The sequence below is a fragment of the Candoia aspera genome, chromosome 2 (genome assembly GCF_035149785.1).
Source record: "Candoia aspera isolate rCanAsp1 chromosome 2, rCanAsp1.hap2, whole genome shotgun sequence".
Lineage (NCBI taxonomy): Eukaryota > Metazoa > Chordata > Lepidosauria > Squamata > Boidae > Candoia > Candoia aspera.
In genome coordinates, this window is record NC_086154.1 from 253313245 (window position 1) to 253332778 (window position 19534).

Genomic DNA, 19534 nt, shown 5'->3' on the forward strand with positions numbered 1-19534 from the left:
ATCCACATCTTTTTAAATTTTAGTTGAACCAATCTGGCACTAAACACCACCTACCAAAACAACAGTGTTATGCAACAAAAATAAATGCACAAAAAGTTCAACTCTACCTTTCAAGCACTTTCTCTTGTTCTTTTATCATTTTGCTTTTCAAATTTTAGTTTCTTATGGTGGTAGAGTGTGGGCAGGAAAATTAGCTATACTGTTACCCAAATGATAGAAGATCCTTGCCTTTGATCCTGTTTTGTATTTACTCAAAATTGCTACATTGATGGAAGGAAAATGGTACCTATTTAGTGTTCTACCATGTGTAGTAAGAGCAAACAGTAGACTGGTGTGTCTATTTATAACTGGGTACTAACATTGGCAAGAATTTTTCTTTTTTAATCAGCATGAATATTTGGCAAATACAGATTGACGGAAGTGATGGAAGCTCAAGCTAAATCCTTGTTTATACTTGTTTATGCAAAAAAAAAAAGTGGAAAGTGTGGATTATATATTATTAGAGGTATTTTTGTTTTTTCTAAAAAAAAGTCTCTGTTATGATGCACTGACATTAAACAACAGTGTTTGGTAGAGATTCTTGTGAAATTCTCTAAACAAGGATGCAGGTGGATTTAATTCTAACCTGTTTAGGCACATATTAAAATCTGAGCTGGGGAACATAGCTATTTTACCCATCTCTCTCTCTCCCCCACTTCGCTACTCTGGAATCTCCCCAACTTCTTTCTTCCTTTTCTTTAAATAGTACTCTAACCCAAAGTTCTCACTCAAGGCACAAATAATGAGGCTCAAATGATTGTTTGGACATGTTTTGTGAAGCTCTAGCTCTCTGGAGAAGGCTCTAATAATAGGAAAGTGAAGAAGAAGAAGACCAGCAGCAAGGTGGATGAAATCAATTGCACCAGTGATGGTGCATTGTTGGAAGACCTGAAGGACCAGGTTAGGGACAGATCATCATGGAGAATATCTATCTATGTGGTCGCTAAGAGTCAACAATGACTTGATGGCACATAATCAATTAAAAAAGAGTATGAGAAGAGGGAAAAGTGGAAGATCTAATCTCCCTTCTTTGCCTTCATTCTTTTGACACATTGAAGACACTGGTGATTCTGGGAAAGTTATCCTGTCCCTAAAGATTTTTGGGTTAGAAAAGTGACCTCCAAGCACAGATTGGTTTTGAAAAAAAATAAGTGTTTGGATTTTACATTTTAAATAGCTTGGAAGATTCTGAGCCAGTCTACTGTGAGACAGTGGAAAGTACTCTATCTTTTGCAATTACTTGTGTAATTTTGGAAATGGAATTGCAAACTCTAGCAAAAAAGTTTATGTGAGTTTATTTGGTGTATTTATAGAGATTTGGTTTTCTAGAAGTAATATTTGAAGCTGCCATGATTCTTTGCTTCAAGGCTGGCTTTTATATGGGGTCTGAATATATATTCCTGACTCCCAACCAACATTTAGCCATAAAATTAGACTATTAGTCTTGGGCCAGGCTCAGGAAATGACCCAAGGTATGCATGCATTAAAAAAAAAACCCAGAACATTTATTTTAATGCATATGCAAATCAGGGGGAACTTCTAGACAAGGTTCTGGAACAGAGACAATGTGTTACACAGAAGTGAGCTTGTCTTGTCCTGCCACATCAGTCAAAAGCTCTAGTGTCACCTTTGGGATTGCTGATTATGTGTGCATGAATATAATATTTGTGGAGATTCTATACACACCATGCTTTTGTCAGCTGATTTATGGGATCTGTGTGGGCCATTGAACACTGGCTTCAAAATTACATTCATTGGAATTTTAGACACTTAGATCCAATGCAAATGTTGGCATCAACGCACTGGCACTGTACTATATAATCTAGAGAGGGAAGGGTAGATCCTTGGGTCAGAGAAAAATGGTATTTCGCAGCGGAAAGAATCAGTCTATTTCCTATGGTGCATACTACAGATTTTACTCACAGATAAGTTCATCTGATACAATCCAACATTTCCTCAGTGTAATGTGGTATTGATGTTCTTTGTAGCTTTTGGAGGAATATTTTAATTTTTAGAATATAACTAAGAAGATACAGGATTATTCTAAGATCCAATTTGCATATTATCTCTGAGAATTAATTCTATAAACATCATTTCTCTACAATGGATTTTTCAGCATATGAAACTAAGGTATGAACTTCACATTATATGATATTTCCCAGAGTTAAATCAGTGGAATCAGATGACTAGAAAAAGTCAATTTTCTTTCAAATTCCTGAAAACAGCTCCCTACTTCTTCAGCTTAGCAAGCGGGTACCTAAATGTTACCAAATGGTGTTTTTCTTCTTGTAATGTGAAACCAAAACTAAAAACTATCAGCTTAAAGTAATAATAATAAAAATATGTCATTTTTTTTTTAAAAAAAAGCACAAGAAAAGTAACCAATATGATATCTCAAAAAGTTGATTGAAGTTTGCCTTGTTTTATTAAGTAGAGATTCCCAGATTGAGAGATAAGTTGATCTATAGTCTTTCTCCCCCATCACAAGTATATACATATGTATGAATGTGGGCATGTATCTTACCAAGATGCTTCAGAAATTCAATCTATCATCCACAAAAGTATGTAAGTGTGTTATGGAAATTATGCTGGGCTTAATTATACTTAATGTGAATTATTCAAAGCATAGCAGGGAGAGGGAGAAAAAAACATACAAAGGAGCCTGACATTTTAATTGGTCCTTCAGAACAGACAAAACAATTTCCTCTCAAGGAAATTTACATCTCTCCCATCAAAACAGTTGCCTCATGTGAGCAGAACTTCATTAACAAGATTAATTATCATGCCAGGGCCTGCTCATCAGGTGTGCCAGTCAGGTGAAGAGGTGAACGCAAAGGAGGGGAAATAAGTATTGGCATTGGATCTGAAAGGAAAGAGGATATGGAAAGGACATCTTACCTTGATCATTAGCCATTTTGTCAGGATGTTCCACTGCAAAGCAAATACAAAATTGTCAGTTTTTTTTTACACTTTCTGGGATGTACTGTACGTTGACACATCAAATCAACAATTCTGTTAACCAAGTTTTATTTCAAGATGGTGCCACTTCACGCTTTTTCTTGGCAGATTGATGGGCACAAAAGGCGAGATTTTAGCATTTCTCAGAGTCATTTTGAGGGACTGAAAACACAAGTGTGACTTGGATCATCTGTGACTCATTACTAATGGAGTTAGATGTTGCTTTTCTAAATGGGGGAGGAATCCACATTGTTTTCCTTTTAGATCTGAGGTATCATCTGGGAAGCTTAATTAAAAGTGAAAATGAGATGGAAGGGAGATTGTTCCTTTGAATAATTAGACACAAATCCTCCTGCATGATAGTTCTGAAAGCTAGTTCTGATTGAAGTAGGTAATTTTAAGCCTTTTCAAAAAGTGATTGCACCAGCTTTTCAGAATAACTGTCAAAAGAAAGATTCAGTTACAAATGGTCTAGTGAAGTGTCTAAGATTTGTAGATGTTGCTAGAAGTCTTAAAGTACAGTCACAAACCCCTTATTTAACTGTGGAAGATAACCCACCTCAAATTCAAAACTGCATAGAACTCTAAACTTCATCCTATTGTTTTAAAACATCTGAAAGGAGTAAAAAACATTTCCCAGATGCTTTGGCCTACAATGCGCGCTCTCTCCCTCTCTCTCTCTCCCTCTCTCTCTCTCCCTCTCTCTCCTTCCCTCCCTCCTTCTTTCTCTCTCTCTCTCTTTTTGCAGCTATGTATCAAACAGACTTCTGCACAAGACTATCACTGGCCCTGCTTTTCTAATCTTATTTCTCGTCACTCCTGTTCCTATCCAAACCAGAAGACAATTCACACGATTCTCCTAGAGCTAAGTTAACTCATCTGCATGATTTCTCAGACTATGTTCTTTGCCCTGTGACCGCCTCCCACTTAAAGTCCAGGACTTCGACAAAATCCTGCTATTCTTTATCAGTGAGGTCAAGTAATAAGCAATGAACAATATTTCATCCACACTGTCTTTCCAACCCAATTCTACAGTCACAAAAATAAGTGAGAAAGCAAGTATCAAAAACCATGTGCCATTGTAGTAGGGATGAACACCCATCTATGGATATGGTGGAAGCAAGGACAGAGGTTTATAAGGACCTCTGTCATACCAACATGCATGAACTAAGAAGACTTTTGTATAGCTCTATATGAGCTATACTGTACAGTAAAGGAATTTTCAGAAGCGGGGGGAGTGCCTTCAGGTGATTTTCAGCTCCTGGCAACTGCCTGGAGAAATCTAGTCAATTTTGTTGGCAAGATTTTCAGAAGTGCCCTCTCCTTCTTCCTAGGTCTGAGAGAAAGTGACTCTCCCAAGACACCAGTTGACTTCCATGTCCAAATCAGGACTAGAACTCAGGACTCCCTGCTCCTAGTTCAGTGCTCTAAGCACTAGAGCAAACTGGCTTGGGTAAAAGAAGTCAACCTCTGTGAAAAAATGCTGATATTTCAGCTTGCGGGTTCTGCATCGCCCAAAGCCTCCTTGACGTCCCTTCCTCCCTTCCTTTCCGCAGCTTCCTTTGTCCCTTGCAAAACTTGGCTTCCTCCCAGGCCCAGGACAAACCCAAAAGTCAGAAGAAACTTCAGAAGTCCGCAGGGCGAGCGGGAGGAAGGAAACTAAGCAAGAAAAGCAAATGTATGCATCTATTTTGCTTTGTGTTTAGAAGTGAGGGACTCAGTTGCTTCACAAACCGTCTGTAACAAGACATTTCCCTTGAACCATCCTCAGAGCAAAACACCGCCTTGTCTATTTGCAAACCTTGACAAATGGTTTATAAACAAAGTCCTTGCAACTAAGGATTTTATGCGTTTTCTCCTTTTGTTTGCACTGTAGCTTGTTTTAGTTCCTGCTGAGGAAAACCTTCAAGATCAAAGTATTTTGGAACTGTTTTCATATTATTAAAGAAAAACATGCATTGTAATTAGGCATGGCCAATCGTCTTTGTGTTTTTGGCTCACTTCTGTTTTGACATTTATAACAATTAGCAATTAACTGCAGTTCCATCTCCCTTTCTCTATTGTAATAGCAGCCAGTATCCTAAGTGGGATTTTTTAAAAAAACACTTGGCAGTTTTTCTTAGTATTTGCCCAACTGGAAAGCAGGTGAAGTAGAGATACTCTCTCTCTGAATTCCAGTGCCCTGATGATATTTCTAAACACCCTCCAGCTTCAAATTCTCAGGGCAGGAGCAAAGCTGGAAAGGGAGGGCCTCTTATTTTAGGGGAAGTTTCCCCCCATATCCATTGGGTGTAATGAAAGGGAGCATATTTGTATCAAGTCAGTCTAAAATTGTTCTGACATCATGGGATAGCAAGGGATCAAAAAAGTATTACAGGTAGTCCTCATTTAACAACCACTCATTTAGTGATGGTTTGGACTTACAAAGGTATTGAAAAAAATGACTTATGACTGGTTCTCACACTTATGACTGTTGCAGCATCCCCATGGTCACATGATCATGATCTGGGTGCTTGGCAACCGGTTCGCATTCATGACTGTCACAGTGTCCCGTGGTCATGTGATTGCCATTTTCAACCTTCCTGGTTGATTTCTGGCAAGCAAAATCAATGGGGAACTGCATGATTCGCTTAACGACCATGTTGTTTGCTTGGTGCCTGCAGTGATTCACTTAACGACCTCCACAAAAAAGGTTGTGAAATCAGGTCGGATTCACTTAATGACTGCTTCACTTAGCAACTGAAATTCCAGTCCCAGTTGTGGTCATTAAGCGAGGACTGTGTCAGCACCTGATCATTCAAGCATTCACACAAACACAGTCAGGAGGCTGGGATTCCTTTAACTGTTTTAATGAAGCGTAATGAATGGTACAGAAGGCGAGCTGCGAATAAAGATTTCCTGCTCAAACCTAATTTAAAACTATATCCCCTTAGTTAGTCCCCTTTACCATGAAACATGTCACTCCCCCTCCCATCCAGATGGTATTCCTGGCATATCTCAACCTCACGTCCTTGATGTGCTCCATAGCCATAATAAACCACTTTACACTCCAACTTCACACACCCCTCCCATCTGGCAACATGGGAGAAGGAAATGATGGGAGATGCCCTGATAAGGGTTTCTGTGAAACCTTTGATCGGGGGTTCTGGCAGACTACTTGTAGATATTTTAGATTCAAAGATCCTTTCCCATCATTCCCTCCATCCTACAGTAGGCCTACAATAGATTTTGCAAGTTTGGAAAGAAGCATTAGTGAGTCTGGAAAGTAAATGGGAGGGAAAAATCCAGTGTCACATTCCACCCACTGAAGTTGGAACTTCCATCCAACGTTGGGAGAGAAATCCTTTCACAAAAGCTTACAGCCTCAAACTCAAATCACCAAAGCAGCAATGTTCAGTCCCAAAAAGGGCATCCCTAACAGATCTAACTTCTTATTAATTTTCATTCATTTTTCTATCCATCAGCGTAAGTGTCATTTCTTAATAAGTCAACTCAAGAATTCAAGTCTTCCCTTGTTGGTTTTGTATATATCTTCAAAATGCTACTTAGCACAGAATTTCCCATTTGATGCTCTCTAAATGTGATAGGACTACAAGAAGTGAGAGACTGCTGACCTTATATCATCTCCCCACGTTGAATGTGAAAGAAAGCAGTGGGCTTCTCATCAAGATTTCTACCCGAATGCAAATTTAAATCTTTAAGCAATTAGGAAACTCATTCATTTTTATTGCTTTTTAATTTAGAAAAAGAAAAAGAAAAAGAAAAAACCAAAAGAAAACACAGTGATAATACTGGAGATACATACATTGTCATAGAGAGGAGGGGGAAAAAAACATAAAAAGTGCTTTACAAAAAAGTGAAAGTAGGACAAATAATATATATATATATATATCTTTATAACAGTAACCAGATACAATTCTATATATACTTACAGTATCCAATGAAAATATTATTCCAGGATGTATATATTTCTAACACATTTGCATGATTATCTCATATATATATACATACATACATACATATATATACACGCATACTGCAATTTGTATAAATGAGTCCCATATTTCATTATACTTGTCCATACAAAGTATGTCTATAGGCAATCCACTCATAAGTGGCATGTGCAATCAGGTCTTCAATCCATTGAGTGAATGGGGCCATACATTTATCTTTCCAATTTATTTATTTATTTTTCAAATTTTGCCACCGCCCATGTCCCCCCAGAAGAGGGACTCTGGGCAATTTATCTTTCCGATGCTGCAGTATCAGCCTTTTAGCCATAGTAAGGGCACGGAGAATCCATTTACGTTGTCCAGCTGTCAAGTTCCATGTACTAGGTATATAATTCAAAACAATTTTATCCTCTGAAAATTTTAGCTTTTGTTGCACAGTCACATTTATATGGTCCACTACTTTCTCCCAAAACTTAGTAAGTATAGGACATTGTGAAAACATGTGTTTTAAAGAAGCATTATCCTTATTACATCTCCAACAAATTGCTGCTTAGACAATCCTTTTCCATACAAACATAATGGAGTCCAATAAATTCCAAATATTATTTTTTGTTGTATAAGTCGTAGTTTAAGGTCCATTGACACTCTTGCTATATTTGATAGAATATTAGTCATGATAATGCAAATTAATAAGATTGTTTTTTAAATTTGATTAAGGGGCTCATTTACATTGTGATCTAAACGTATTTTAACGTTTAATTGGAACTTGTAAATTCAGATTTAAAATTATTTTAAATCAGATGGCTCATATTTTAAGGCTAAAGCTAATGTGTATATCTTTATAGAATTGTATCTTGTACTGGTCAGTGACCGTAATAAAATTGAACTGAACTGAACTGACACTCTTGCTATAGAAGTTAAAATGCTCTCCCATTGTCTAAGGCAATATAGGAACCTCTAATTCTTTATTCCACTCATCTCTTAGCATCTGCATATAAAATTGATTTATTGATAGCAAGTATCTATAAAAACTAATAGTAGGTTATTCTAGTATCATGGGTGTCTCAGAAGCTAAAAATGCTGCTGGTCCAAACAATGCTGTTAAGAAATGTTGGTAAGCAGTTAGGAAACTTGATAAAGCAGGATTACCTGATGCTTCTACCTATCCTCAAGGGAACATGAGTTGGATGCCAAGGATGGAAACAACAGGGGCCTGCCTCACATTTGTCAATCCTACTTAATGAAAGATTCATAAAACTCAAATAATACTGAAGTTCATCCATGTAGCGTTCATTCAGTCTCCAGCATTAGCATAATATATGTGGAGAAGTGTCTAAATGGGAGAAAAAAAGAGTGTGGCATTGGGTTGGTTGAAATTTGTCACTTGGCAAAGACACCTGATAATCTACCTTTAATAAGCAGTTGCCTTACAGATTGCAGTTAGAATCCAGTCTGCAATTAAAATTAATTTGAAAATTGGAAGTGACAAGTTTTGAATAAAATTATGCTACAGTTGGAGCAGAGGGGGATAATTCTCATTAGTCCGACTCTTCCTGAATTCCCAATTTTAGACACAGTTGAAGGCCAATGCGGTCTCATAATGTATGATTTGAAAGCCAAAGGGGTTCAATTCCTGGTGTGACACCAACCTGGCTACTCTTTTGAGCTGATACTTTTAGTTAAGCAGGTTTTGAATGGAGCCACTCATCTTCCAATGTTCAATTGCTCATGGAAATTTTGCAACAAATGTGTATGCTGAAATGTTATTATTTTAATCTGTCTGCTGTAAACATAGTGGAATGCCAGAAGTGAAGGTCTGCCTTTTGCACAATTTAGCCTATGGACCATTAACTTGGAAGGGAATTTGTGGCATGTTCTGTCAATTTGTAGGTATATCAAGAGTGCCTGGCTTCTCCTCTTCTATCGTTACCTATTTTTCACCCAAACCATTGAACTGAATTAGCTACTTTCACCCCAAACATTGAACTGAATTAGCTACTGAATCTCCAAGCTTTTTTCTGTTAATTGCATTAACAGAAAAAAGCTTGGGGATTTTGAGAAAGCAGGGTGCAACAGCAAATGCTTTTTGACAACTGCATGTTTATATATTTGTCTTTCTTAAAATTTTTGGTCTCCCAAAGACTAAGGCTTACTTTTGCGTAAGGAAAAATAGAGTAACCCTGGTATTTTATAAGATGGCCTTTTGTCAGAAGAGAATGTAACACAGTGAAAACTCAGCAAACCTAACTCCCATCAAAATATAATTTAATGTCACTGTTACCAATTACATAAGAATAATTTATATGCCTCCTGAAGGAGTAAGTAGTTTACACTTCTCAGTGGCCCAGGGGTTTCTTGGTAGTCTGCGTTTGGGGGAGGTCGTCCAAGGTGGCACATAAAATTCTGTTAATTTTTATTTGATTTATGTTAAGGTATATCACAAATATGACAATCAGTCGGAACTTAAAGAGGAGGGAGCCACATACTTAACAGGAAAAAAAAAAGGTTGAATTGTACATGGTAATTATATGTAGTAGTGTTGTACTCTTTTTTCATTATTGTAGATTGCATCTATTGTATGCAACAACAAAAAATTAAAATATACCAACAAATATATAATGCTTGGGAGACTGCATTATTGCAGTCTCCCAAGCATTATATATTTGTTGGTATATTTTTTTTCTGCCAGGAAATTTAGCTGCAGAGGAACAGTTACCATGGTAACAAATCACTTAGGCAGGGTGAGAAGGTCAGACTTAATTATCCTCAGGTTGGGGTGTGGAAAGGATAGCCAAATAAGAAAAAGCTGCTGCTTGCCTGGGGGAACTTGCCTGGACTTTCTACCAGAAGTTTCAGTTTCTGTTTTGCAGCCTCTCTTCCAGCCCAGCTCAGCAACCCTCTCTTCCTGCTTTGCATGTGTGCATGGGCTTGTAAAATATGATTCTCTGTATTTAAGGACTTGCCTATCCAGGGCTCTGGATAAGGAAACTGTTTATGTTTTATGCTTTGTTTTAAATACACTTATTTTTATATAAATGCCTGGTGTGTTTTTTCTGATCTCTTGGGCCAAATGCTTTCCAGTACTCTGCAACAATATTTAGTAGACAAGGACCAGAAGACAGTGGTGGTGATAGATGTAGCAGTGCCAGGTGACAGCAACATCAGAAAGAAGGAGTATGAGAAGCTGGAGAAGTACCAGGGCCTGAAGGAGGAACTAGAGATGATGTGGAAAAGAAAGGCCAAAGGGGTCCCAGTGGTGGTAGGGACGCTTGGGGCTGTGACTCCTCAGCTGGGAGAGGGGTTCCAACAGATCCCAAGAACAACATCAGAGCTCTTTGTCCAGAAGAGTGCGGTGCTAGGAACAGTTGAGATCCTGCAGAGAAACCTCAAACTCCCAGGCCTCTGGTAGAGGACCTCAGGTTGAAGAACACACATACCACCCATCAGGATGAGAAGGGAATTTGTGTGTGTGTGTGCGTGAATACATATTTACATATTCCAGAACTTATTCTTTTTTATGCATCCTTTGTCAATGTGAAATTAAATGCCTTATGCTCCATGTCACTTTCACTCTCTGCATGAGCCTTGTTGTTTATTCGTTTAGTCGCTTCTGACTCTTCGTAACTTCATGGACCAGCCCACGCCAGAGCTTCCTGTCAGTCGTCAACACCCCCAGCTCCCCCAGGGACGAGTCCGTCACCTGTAGAATATCATCCATCCACCTTGCCCTTGGTCGGCCCCTCTTCCTTTTGCCCTCCACTCTCCCTAGCATCAGCATCTTCTCCAGGCTGTCCTGTCTTCTCCTTAGGTGGCCAATGTATTTCAGTTTTGCCTTTAATATCATTCCCGCAAGTGAGCAGTCTGGCTTCATTTCCTGGAGGATGGACTGGTTTGATCTTCTTGCAGTCCAAGGCACTCTCAGAATTTTCCTCCATCACCACAGTTCCAAAGCATCGATCTTCTTTCTCTCAGCCTTCCTTATGGTCCAGCTCTCGCAGCCATATGTTACTACGGGGAACACCATTGCTTTAACTATGGGGACCTTTGTTGTCAGTGTGATGTCTCTGCTCTTAACTATTTTATCGAGATTTGTCATTGCTCTTCTCCCAAGGATTAAGCGTCTTCTAATTTCCTGACCACAGTCAGCATCTGCAGTAATCTTCGCACCTAGAAATACAAAGTCTTTCACTGCTTCTACATTTTCTCCCTCTATTTGCCAGTTATCAATCAAGCTGGTTGCCATAATCTTGGTTTTCTTGAGGTTTAGCTGCAAGCCAGCTTTTGCACTTTCTTCTTTCACCTTCATCATAAGGCTCCTCAGTTCCTCTTTGCTTTCAGCCATCAAAGTGGTATCATCTGCATATCTGAGATTGTTAATGTTTCTTCCAGCGATTTTAACTCCAGCCTTGGATTCCTCAAGCCCAGCATGTTGCATGATGTGTTCTGCGTACAAGTTGAATAGGTAGGGTGAGAGTATACAGCCCTGCCGTACTCCTTTCCCAATCTTAAACCAGTCCGTTGTTCCCTGGTCTGTTCTTACTGTTGCTACTTGGTCGTTATACAGATTCTTCAGGAGGCAGACAAGATGACTTGGTATCCCCATACCGCTAAGAACTTGCCACAATTTGTTATGGTCCACACAGTCAAAGGCTTTAGAATAGTCAATAAAACAGAAATAGATGTTTTTCTGAAACTCCCTGGCTTTTTCCATTATGCAGCAGATATTGGCAATTTGGTCCCTAGTTCCTCTGCCTTTTCTAAACCCAGCTTGTACATCTGGCAATTCTCGCTCCATGAATTGCTGAAGTCTACCTTGCAGGACCTTGAGCATTACCTTACTGGCATGTGAAATGAGTGCCACTGTTCGATAGTTTGAACATTCTTTCGTGTTTCCCTTTTTTGGTATGGGGATGTAAGTTGATTTTTTCCAATCTGATGGCCATTCCTGTGTTTTCCAAATTTGCTGGCATATAGCATGCATTACCTTGACAGCATCATCTTGCAAGATTTTGAACAGTTCAGCTGGGATGCCATCGTCTCCTGCTGCCTTGTTATTGGCAATGCTTCTTAAGGCCCATTCAACGTCACTCTTCAGGATGTCTGGCTCTAGCTCACTGACCACACCATCAAAGCTATCCCTTATATTGTTATCCTTCCTATACAGGTCTTCTGTATATTCTTGCCACCTTTTCTTGATCTCTTCTTCTTCTGTTAGGTCCTTGCCATCTTTGTTTTTGATCATACCCATTTTTGCCTGGAATTTACCTCCAATGTTTCTAATTTTCTGGAAGAGGTCTCTTGTCCTTCCTATTCTATTGTCTTCTTCCACTTCCGTGCATTGCTTGTTTAAAAATAATTCCTTATCTCTTCTGGCTAACCTCTGGAATTTTGCATTTAATTGGGCATATCTCCCCCTATCGCTGTTGCCTTTTGCTTTCCTTCTTTCTTGGGCTACTTCTAGTGTCTCAGCAGACAGCCATTTGCCTTCTTGGTTTTCTCTTTCTTTGGGATGTATTTTGTTGCCGCCTCCTGAACAATGCTGCCAACTTCTGTCCAGAGTTCTTCCGGGACCCTATCTACTAAGTCCAGTCCCTTAAATCGATTCTTTACCTCCACTGCATATTCCTGAGGGATATTAGTGAGCTCATATCTAGCTGATCTGTGAGTCTTCCCTAATCTCTTTAGTCTGATCCTAAATTGTGCAAGAAGAAGTTCGTGATCTGAACTACAGTCAGCTCCAGGTCTTGTTTTTACCGACTGTATAGATGACCGCCACCTTTGGCTGCAAAGGATGTCAATCTGATTTCGGTGTTGTCCATCTGGTGAAGTTCATGTATAAAGCCGTCTCTTAGGTTGTTGGAAGAGAGTGTTTGTTATGCAGAGTGAGTTGTCTTGGCAAAATTCTATCAGCCTATGTCCTGCTTTGTTTTGTTCTCCCAGGCCGTGCTTACCTGTAATTCCTGGTGTCATTTGACTGCCCACCTTAGCATTCCAGTCTCCCGTGATGAAAATAAAATCTCTTTTAGGTGTGTTGTCCAGTAGGTGCTGCAGATCCTCATAGAACTGCTCTACTTCAGCTTCTTCAGCATCTGTGGTTGGGGCGTATATTTGGATCACTGTGATGTTAGATGGCTTGCCCTGAATTTGAATTGAGATCATTCTATCGTTTTTTGGGTTGTATCCAAGCACTGCTTTAGCCACTTTACTATTAATTATGAAGGCTACTCCATTTCTTCTGTGGTCCTCTTGTCCACAGTAGTAGATCTGGTGGTCATTTGATGTGAAGTGGCCCATTCCAGTCCATTTCAGTTCACTGACGCCCAAAATGTCTATCTTTAATCTTGACATCTCACCAATAACCACATCCAATTTGCCCTGGCTCATAGATCTTACATTCCAGGTTCCAATGGTGTGTTGATCCTTAGAACATCGGATTCGCTGTTCACCACCAGCACCGTCGGCCGCTAGCCGTCCTTTCGGCTTTGAGCTAGCTCCGTCATCACGTCTGGGGCTAGTTGAACTCATCCTCTGTTCCTCCCCAGTAGCATTTTGGCCATCTTCCGACCTGGGGGTCTCATCTTCCAATGGTATGCCGACATATCTCTGGTTGTACTTATCCATTTAGTTTTCACGGCAAGAATACTGGGGTGGGTTGCCATTACCTTCCCCAGGGATCGCATTTAGCCTGACCTCTCTGTCATGACCTTCCCATCTTGGGTGGCCCTTCATGGTTTAGCTCATGGCATCATTGAGGTGCTCAAGCTCCAGCACCATGACAAGGCAACGATCCTTTGCTGAAGAGCCTACATATAGTTATTGTCAAATTCCTTTCTATGCAACATCCAACGTATCCTCTAGCATTTGAAAAAGGAAAAATGCACTGTTACTTAACCTGGAATGTAAGCCAACTATCAGAAGCTCTTTGCATCGGATATGTAGAGGCAGATATATCGGGGGGGGGGATCAGTTTTAATGTTATGCTCCATGATCCTTTTAGGGTCGAATGACATTACTTATTCATGTCAGGGCATTAAATATATTCTGCCTAGGCTTTTAGAAAACAAAATGAAATGAGGATTTTTCCCTTTTTCTTTTTAAATGCCTCTTGTGGCTGATCTAAATTCCTTTTCTCCGAAGAATTTTGTGATATCTTGCATAAATTCCACCAAGGGCGTGATTCTGAATTAATTATCTGCTCTGAGCTGATTAGATAACCAGGTCTGCCTATTCTGCAATGTCTCATTGCACAGCAGTTATTATAGTTTAATGTTGTTTCACTTACTTGACTTTTAAAAAGCCTCTAACACCTCTTTTCCCTTCCCTTCAGCATGCAGTAGAAGCATGAAGTAAAATTGGTAGGGGGCAGCACTTATATCTTGGCTGATTAGAGCAAAAAGGAAAGAAATTCAGACTTGTACAGTCAGGAACTGCAAATCCTAAATGATTCCACAGCCCATGAGAGTGTGGACAAGCTACCTCTTTTCCAACTTTCCCATTAATGCAGCTACATCTTTTTCCAGGCTTACACAGCCGTATGGGAAGCTGCTCCCAGCTACCGCCACATGCCCCTTTAGCTTAAGTGTGCAGATTGGCAAAGGCTGATTAGTTAGTACTTGGATGGGAGACCACCAGGAAATCTCAGCCGGGTTTGAGAAGTCAAAAAGAACATCCTGGAAGAAGGTAATGGCAAAATGCTTCCATATTATTGCCAGGGGAACTACATCAGTTATGTACCATGCAGTAAAGCTTGACCTGAGGGTGCCTTTAAATTGTTGATTTGATAAAGAGGAAGAGCCAGCAAAACCTGTTCTCTCTTTGCAGATGCCTTAGAACCCTACGGTGGAAGTTTCTGATATTCAACTTGATTTTGCAGCAGCTTCTCTTGATTCTCAGCAAGATCAACTCATGCGAAAAATTGCAGACTTTGGCTAGAGAAATGCATTGCTTTGGGCCTGGAAGCTGGACACTGTTGGCTAATTCCAGCCTTCCAAAAAATACTTTCATTTGCACACTGAGCAACTCAGAAAAATCGTGCAGCTTCATGCAGCTTCAGACTTTGTGAGGCTGTTCCTTACCATTCAACTATCTGTCTGGCTAGCAGGCTGACTTAGCACACTGTCTCTTGTCAGGCACAGTTAAAGAGGCCTTGGTGTGCTAAAGGCACAAATCTTGCTGCTGAAAAACAAATCCAAGTGAAGTATTTGACATGATCTGTTGAAGTTTTAATTAGGTAGACAAGTAAAGCACAATGAAGGCTCTCATTGCAGTGTTGTGCCTTCCCACCCAGAAGGAAGAAATGACTTTGTCTCCTGAAATTAAAGGCACCATTTGATTATTTATTTATTTGCTTTGGGACAAGACATATCTACTTGGGAGCCCTTAAGACTATTAGTGCTGAGGATCCCTTTCAGTGCCCTGAAGATGAAATCTTTTCCTCTACCTGAACTGCACTGAACTCAGATCGAAACTCCTATTCCATAACCTCAAACTCAGGAAACTATACAGTAGGGGAGAGCCATAACACACTTATATATGATTCCCCTTTTAGCGATGAAGAAAATGAGTTAGGCCTTGGACTACCAGGTGATCCCAGGCTGTCTGAACACAGCTAGGCAAGGGGATAGTTGCTTAGTGCTGCAAAGCGGCTAAAAAAGGAAACACAAGTCCTTAAACCAGCCTTTCTGAACCTTTTGACCTTGGAGGAACCCTTGAAACATTCTTCAGGCCTCGGGGAACCCCTGCACATTCAGGCTCAAAGATAGGCCAAAAGTTACAAAAGTATTCTATTTGTTTCATGTCTAGGCCTGTATATATGCATTAACTGTGTTCCTAAACTAAAAATAAAGAATGAAACGTACCTCTTTAATGTGAAGTTTAAACCCTTGGTTTAAGCAGTGCCCTCTACACACCTTTTGACAGATTGTACAGTACAATTGCATTGTTGTGCTGGACTTTTCCTGTTTCTGCTTCCTTGCAATGGAGAAAGGCAGCAGAAAGGACACTTACTTTAAATCAATATGCAATCTCTCCACCCCAGTGCAGCTTACTCTTTTTTTTTTTCTCCAGATTGCATCCTATAATATTAACATTTCCATTGGAGTTGTAGGCACTACCCTTAGCCTGAGGAATATGAAATGAGTGCTCTTGGTTAGGTACAATTAGGCTGAATCTTCATTTTAGGATGTTCTATTCCAATTACCTTTTATATTAGGGTTTAACATTGTGCCGCTTTAGCCTGCAATTGAAAATAATCTTTATGATGACTATAGTAATAATAATAATAATAATAATAATAATAATAATAATAATAATAATAATAATAATAATAATGGTTTCATTTCCCCCCCAATATAGCTGCCTTCTTTACATAACGTGATGTAAATGACTGTCATGCAGGTTCTTAAAACAAAGGCAATGATGATCAAGGTTCCTTCATGCTGTGCTTAGCTAGAGTTTCCAATCTGGGGGCAAATTTATCTAAGGAGTGTTGGAGAATAAATTGCTGGTCCCTGAAAATGTCGCAAGGGAGCATTTCTCAGACTCTTTCACAAAGGGAGTAAAATCTTCCAGCAAAATGGGGAAGCAGCTTTTCTTTAACAGTTCTGGTTACCTCAAAATCTCCTCTAACTTCTCCTTTCCTTTGTGCTACAGATGTAGTAAAAATAGGAAGGCTGTTCATGTTTCAGCAGTTGGGCTGATTATTGATTACCCCCCAAATTCCTTGAAGACAATATTTCCATCCCCCCCCTCCCCAATGATTTGGAATGACACTACACCTGAGGCATTATAGGAAAAATAAAAGGGTGTCCAAGCTACTTAAAAAGTGGGGAGGAAGGGAAGCAAGATGGTTTTCAGAAGAGAAACCATCAACTTCCTGCTTTCCAAATTGTCTTGGGGTTCCTAAGTAAGAAGGTCAGTAATAGGTTTTTTATTTTATTTATTTGTTATTAAATTTATACACCACCCATCTCACCATAAAAGTGACTGGGTGGCTTTCAAATAAAAGCTATAAAGCCATTATAAAAATAGAAAAAGTACAAAAAATAGAAGAAGATTGAAGAGGGATACCAAAAGGCAGAGAGAGTGTCTTAAGCAAACAACCATCCCCAGGGCTGCCTATCACTCTTGGATCTCCAAGCTAGTTGGCAGAGGTAGGTCTTGACACTCTTCCTGAAGGCCAGAAGAGCGGGGGCCAACCTCACCTCAGGGGGCAAGATGTTCTACAGGGCAGGAGCAATGGCAGAAAAGGCTCTCCTCCTCGACCACACCAGTTGGAATTATTTAGCCGACGGGGTCTGCAATGTGCCCTTCCTGCCAGACTGCATGGGATGGGTCAATATACTTGGGATGAGATGGTTCCTCAGGTAACCTGGGCCTATGCCATGGATCATTAGTTTAGTCTAACAAAAGATTGTTCTCCTATAACAGTTCTTTGAATGTCATCCGTGCTTCACCTGTACAGGTGCAAATTCCATATGTGATGCATTGAGACCCAAAGGATACCAGTAGGTTGCTTATCTGGGTCTCTGATTCTCTGTGTGATCATCTGTACATTTGCACACATGGTTTGCATCTATGCATGTGATACATGTGTAAATTCTGAAAAATCCTACTCTTGGTTTTCTTGCCCTTTCTGTAACTTAGCAGAGTAGTTGTGGTGTCACAGAGGCTAAATTCCCTGTCAGGCTCAGGTTATGATTCCAGAAGAAAATAGAAGTTTTTATTATGTAAATTAAAGTTAAGGAATTAATCAAAGGGAAAGGGAAAGGGAAAATATCAAAACTCTTGCAGACTTTATGTCGGCAGCTAATCTTCCAGGCAAAAATACATATCCGCTGACCAAAACACAATACAGGGAGAACAAAATAGGACTCATAATATAGAAGCACACTCAGATCAATCCATAAGGCAGCTATATAAAAGGATCCCAATTCATATCTAGCAACTTTATGCCCTGTGAATACTTTATTCTGATTTTCTACCCTTCTCCAGGTTGGGACAGTTTTCTAACCTAGCTGAAGTTGGTCTAGGACAGTGTTTCTCAACCTTGGCAACTTTAAAATGTATGGACTTCAACTCTCAGAATTCCCCAACCAGCATGGCTGGCTGGGAATACTGGGAATTGAACTCTACACATCTTAAAGTTGCCAAGGTTGAGAAACACTGGTCTAGGAGGAGATGTCATCTCTTCCCAATGGAGAGAAAAGAACAAAGGTGAAATGAAGACCCCCTTTCCTGTCTTTAAGCCCACTAGAGAGAGAAGGAAACTTTTCTGTTCCTGATTAATTGCTCAGAACCTGAATTTTGTAGACTTTGCTGGTCTTTGACTACAATTTAGATGGACAGGTTTAGATTTGACTGAGTAACTCTTTAATGCCTAGACATCTTGGGGTAGGATTGCTTCCCCTTCACTATATATACATACCACAAAAATGACCTGTGGTTCAAGCCCTTTTTACTGTTAAAACCTGTCTCCTATTATTGATCTTCTAAATGAAGAATATCAGAAATGTATGCAAGGAACTCCAGGATCTGTGGGGTACCTTTTGTGAATTAATAGCCTACAGATAAAATACTCCCTGAAGATGTATAGTCAGCACTCAGGACAAGAAGATTATTTGTTTCATATAGGGCAGAAAAAAATCTTGTATACTGTAATATAGTATTATTAAACTTTGCTGGAGCCATAAAACAGTTCAGCTGAAAATATTAATTTTTAATACTCCAGACAAAACTGAACCTCTTTTAACTTGGAAAAAGTGAATTACAACTATCATCTTCTTAGCAAGAAAAATAGACAAATGAACTAACCCTAGCTAGAAAACACCAGTGTAACTGGCACAATGCTGTTTATTTATTCCTTCATGGTTTTAATGCACACACAACCACTTCATTCTTCTGATCTGTGATTGGCCAACATTGATCTTCTGTTATACAGTATATAATACTATTGTGCATTGATTTTCTCTGGTTATAATCAACTACAGTACACTGTTTCACAATTTTACTAGTAGGATCTTACAAGGCCTGATTGGGGCCTTTCCAATGTCAAGATGCGAACATGAATAACATTTTACTGTCTCCTTAACTTTTTGAATAATATCAGAACAAATTAAGTAGCAAGTCCAAACCTTTAAGAGTCCGGAAGAGAATAGGGTCAGAGAGAGGTCCCACTCCTTTGGCATTACGAGCTTGTATTCTGAAGTAATATACTGTATCCAGATTGAGCTCCATGATTTGATGGGTCAGCCGGTCACCACTGATTGTCTCCATGATCCAATCATCAATGGGGGAATTCTTTTCCAAGGTGTAGAATAGAATGTAAGCTGTAAAATATAGAAGGACATGCCATTCTTCTCTATTTACACACATCTTTGCATTTATTAAAATAGAAATGTCAACTCTTACACATAGAGTCAAATCTAACCCAATATCAACAGCTGAAAATTTCTTCCTGATTTTAGTAGTGACGTAAAATGGACCTATCATTAGTATTCTTTTATATATGTATCTTAAGGGGTCTAATTCACAGAAACTTCTCAAGTCCATGTACGCTACTCTTGGGCTGCAACTTGGGTTATGTT

The 19534-nt window shown here is 39.5% G+C and overlaps 1 protein-coding gene across 1 annotated transcript in view; it reads right to left on the reverse strand.

The window, feature by feature from the left end:
* The window catches only part of DCC (DCC netrin 1 receptor), a 652649-nt gene that overhangs the window by 93399 nt on the left and 539716 nt on the right, over positions 1 to 19534 (reverse strand). The window contains exons 20-21 of the mRNA XM_063293179.1: positions 19082 to 19276; positions 2938 to 2970 (exon numbers count right to left, since the gene is read on the reverse strand). Of these exons, the coding sequence (XP_063149249.1) occupies positions 2938 to 2970; positions 19082 to 19276 (228 nt within the window). The remainder of the gene's footprint in view (positions 1 to 2937; positions 2971 to 19081; positions 19277 to 19534) is intronic.